The sequence below is a fragment of the Nicotiana tomentosiformis genome, chromosome 1 (assembly GCF_000390325.3).
Source record: "Nicotiana tomentosiformis chromosome 1, ASM39032v3, whole genome shotgun sequence".
Classification (NCBI taxonomy): domain Eukaryota; kingdom Viridiplantae; phylum Streptophyta; class Magnoliopsida; order Solanales; family Solanaceae; genus Nicotiana; species Nicotiana tomentosiformis.
In genome coordinates this window covers 75,303,817-75,307,602 of record NC_090812.1, presented here as the reverse complement: position 1 = coordinate 75,307,602, position 3,786 = coordinate 75,303,817, and the positions used below count along the sequence as shown (strand labels likewise).

At 41.2% G+C, this 3,786-nt stretch overlaps 1 protein-coding gene across 1 annotated transcript; it reads right to left on the bottom strand.

The window, feature by feature from the left end:
- Positions 1-2,525: 2,525 nt before the first annotated feature.
- LOC138906950 (uncharacterized) lies at positions 2,526-3,281 on the bottom strand. The gene has a single exon (XM_070196616.1). It carries the CDS (start codon positions 3,279-3,281, stop codon positions 2,526-2,528), a length of 756 nt encoding a protein of 251 aa, XP_070052717.1.
- Positions 3,282-3,786: the final 505 nt, after the last annotated feature.

The following is a 3,786-nucleotide window of genomic DNA, read 5'->3' as shown; positions in this document are numbered from 1 at the left end:
CTTCTTGCCTCATTGTTAGGTAGAGAAATAGCCTCAACCCATTTAGATACATAATCAACCGCGACCAAGATGTAGGTGTTTCCACAAGAACTCATAAATGAACCTATGAAGTCAATACCCCACACATCGAAAATATCAATCTCCAAAATGGTGGTGAGGGGAATTTCCTTTTTCTTTGAGATTCCACCAGCCCTTTGGCATTCACCACATCTTTTCACTATATCACTTGCATCCTTATAAAGAGTGGGCCAATAGAAACCGAAACTTAGCACTTTGGCCGCCGTTCTTGCTCCACCATGGTGACCGCCATATGGCGAAGAATGACAGGCCCCAAGAATTTCACATTTCTCTTCTTCCAGTACATATTTTCTAATCACCTCATCCGTACAAATCCGAAAAAGGTATGATTCATCCCAATAATAATCCTGACAATCCCGTTTGAGCTTCTTCATTTGGTTTGAAGAGAACTCATCCAGAATGATACCACACACAAGGAAATTTGCTAGATCCACGAACCATGACACCTCATTCATCGAAATGGCCAAGAGTTGCTCATCGAGGAAGGAGTCATTGATTTCAAGGCCATCATGCGGTCTCCCCTCCTCCTCCAAACGAGACAGGTAGTCCGCCACTTGATTTTTACTCCCTTTTCAATCTTGGATGTCAATATCAAACTCTTGCAACAAAAGCACCCATATCATCAACTGATCCTTGGAATCTTTCTGGTTCATTAGACAATGAAGTTCTGCATGATCCGTGTGGACAATTACTTTTGCACTCATCAAGTACGGGCGGAATTTTTCAATTGCAAAAACAATGGCAAGGAGCTCTTTCTCTGTAATGGTATAGTTCACTTGGGCACCATTCATGGTCTTACTAGCATAGTAGACCGGATAAAAAACCTTGTTGATGCATTGCCCCAAAACATCCCCAACAGTTACGTCACTAGCATCACACATAAGTTCAAAAGGGACACTCCAATTTGGAGCGGTGATGATAGGAGTAGTTGTCAACTTGAACTTTAACAATTCAAAGGCTCTCATGCAATCATCATTGAAGTTAAACTTAGCATCTTTCTACAGAATCTTGCACAATGGGTTCACCACCTTAGAGAAATCTTTGATGAAGCACCGGTAAAACCCCGCGTGGCCTAAGAAACTCTGCACACCTTTCATCGAAGTTGGAGGTGGAAGTTTAGAAATCACCTCAATATTTTCCTTGTCAACTTCAATTTCATTCTTTGAGATTTTGTAGCCAAGGACAATGCCTTCTTCGACCATGAAATGACACTTCTCCCAATTTAGCATCAAATGTGTTTCTTCATATCTTGCCAACAATTTATCTAAATTTGCAAGACAATCATCAAAAGAATCTCCAACTATCGAGAAGTCATCCATGAAAACTTCAAGGTAGTCCTCCACCATGTTTGTGAAGATAGCTATCATATACCTTTGAAAAGTCGTCGGTGCATTACACAAACCAAATGGCATCTTCTTGAAGGAGAAAGTACCATAAGGACATGTAAAGGTTGTTTTCTCTTGATCCTCTGGAGAAATAAGGATTTGGTTGTAGCCCGAATACCCATCAAGAAAGCAATAGAAAGCACGGCTGGAAAACCTATCAAGCATTTGGTCTAAGAAAGGAAGTGGAAAATGATCATTCCTTGTGACTTTGTTGAGCTTGCGATAGTCCATACACACTCTCCAACGGTCACCGTTCTTGTAGGAATCAAATCATTCTTGTCATTGGTGATCACAGTCATGTCCCCCTTCTTTGGGACACATTGAATCGGAGAAGTCCAAGAACTAACAGAAATGGGGTAGACAACCCCGACATCCAACCACTTGATAATCTCCTTTTTGATAACTTCTTGCATATCCTCGTTGAGTTTCCTTTGATGTTCAATAGATGGTTTGGCGCCTTCCTCTAAGTTGATTTTATGCATGCAATATGCGGGGATTATCCCCCAAATATCCGCCAATGTCCACCTAATAGCCTTCTTCCTCTTTTGTAGCACTGCCAACGTAGAATCTACCTGCATGTTAGTCAAACAAGAGGAAAGAATAATCGGTAAAGTAGAACAAGGTCCAAGAAATTCATACCGAAGATGTTGAGGCAATAGCTTCAACTCCAAGGCAGGAGGCTCTTCAATGGAAGGCTTTGTAGGAGGAGTTTTCCTATTTTCAAGATCCAAAGATAATTTTCGGGGTGCGTAATTGTACGACCTCATTCCTTGCAAAGAGTTCACACATTCCATGAAGCCATCCATCTCGTCATCATCAAAGTTGAGCAAGACGACCTCCAACATATCACCAGCATTGATTGTGGCACTTGTATTATCAACAATAACATCAGTCACCAAGTCCACAAAAGAACACACCTCGTTGCTATTTGGTTGCCGCATGGACTTGCACACATGGAATACCACTTTTTCATCACCTACCCAGAAAGTGAGTTCTCCGGCTTCAATATCACAAAGAGCCTTCCCTGTAGAAAGGAAAGGTCTTCCAAGAATAATCGGCACCTTATATTTCACAATCTAGAATGACAAAATCCACCGGAATAATGAATTTATCAACACGAACCAAGACATATTCAATAACTCCCAAAGGTCTCTTCATGGTAAGATCGGCCATTTGCAATCTCATAGAGGTTGGTCTTGGTTGTCCAATTCCCAAGGTCTTGAAAAACGAATAGGGCATCAAATTGATACTTGCCCCAAGATCACAAAGAGCTTTAGCAAACTCGACACTTCCAATTGTACTAGGAATCGTGAAAGCACCGGGATGTTCCAACCTAGGAGCCATTGAATGCACAATTGCACTCACATGATGAGTGACTTTTATAGTTTCAAAATTCATTGACTGCTTCTTCATCACGAAATACTTCATAAACTTTGCATAATCGAGAATTTGTTCTAAAGCTTCAACTAATGGCACATTTATTGATAGACTATTCATCATTTGAATGAACATTTTGAATTGATTCTCATCATTTTGTTTGGCAAGCCTTTGAGGGTATGGAGGTGGAGGCTTAGGCAATAGTGCCTTAGCCTTTTGCACTATCAGCTCTGGTGTGTCAATAATGTGATCCCTAGACGGGTTCACCTCCTCTTGAGTCTCTTCTAATCTATCATCAATATCAATCTGAACATCATCATTTACTTGTACCACATTGTTCGAGACCTCTTCTTCTTGTTCCACTTGCTCATCATCCACAAGTTGCTTTTGACTTGAGGTGGATACATTCCCACCTCTTTCACTTCTTGTAGTAACGGCCATGGTATGCCCCGTGTTGTTTCCACCCTTTGGGTTTACCACCGTGTAATTTGGTAGTGCTTAGGATGGGAATTTAGAGCTTGATAGATTTGCCCCATTTGAACTTCTAAGTTGTGGATCGATGTATTGTGTGAGGCAAGTTGGGCGTCCGAATCGACATTCTTTTCCATCATTTACTTGAACATGTTCTCAATACGCCACATCTCATTGGTAGAAGAACTAGGACCATGGGAAGGATAAAGAGGCGGGTTGTTCGGTTGTTGATACATCGGGGGCCTTTGAAAACCCGACCCCTGATTGCCTTGATTATGATTCCATCCACCTTGAGTGTTACCCTCCCCATTGCCATTCCAATTTCCTTGATTATTGTTGTTATGCAAATTCCCTTAATTGTTTCCACCAATCCAATTTCCTAGGTTATGAGAATTCCAATTTTCTTGATTGTTTTGAGGTCGCCATTATTGTTGGCTTGGGCCTTGGAAGTTGTTTCATTGACCTTGAAAATTAT

Bases quoted from the DNA above. Each gene is read 5' to 3' on its own strand.
- LOC138906950 (XM_070196616.1), bottom strand. From the start codon at position 3,281: ATGGCCGTTACTACAAGAAGTGAAAGAGGTGGGAATGTATCCACCTCA.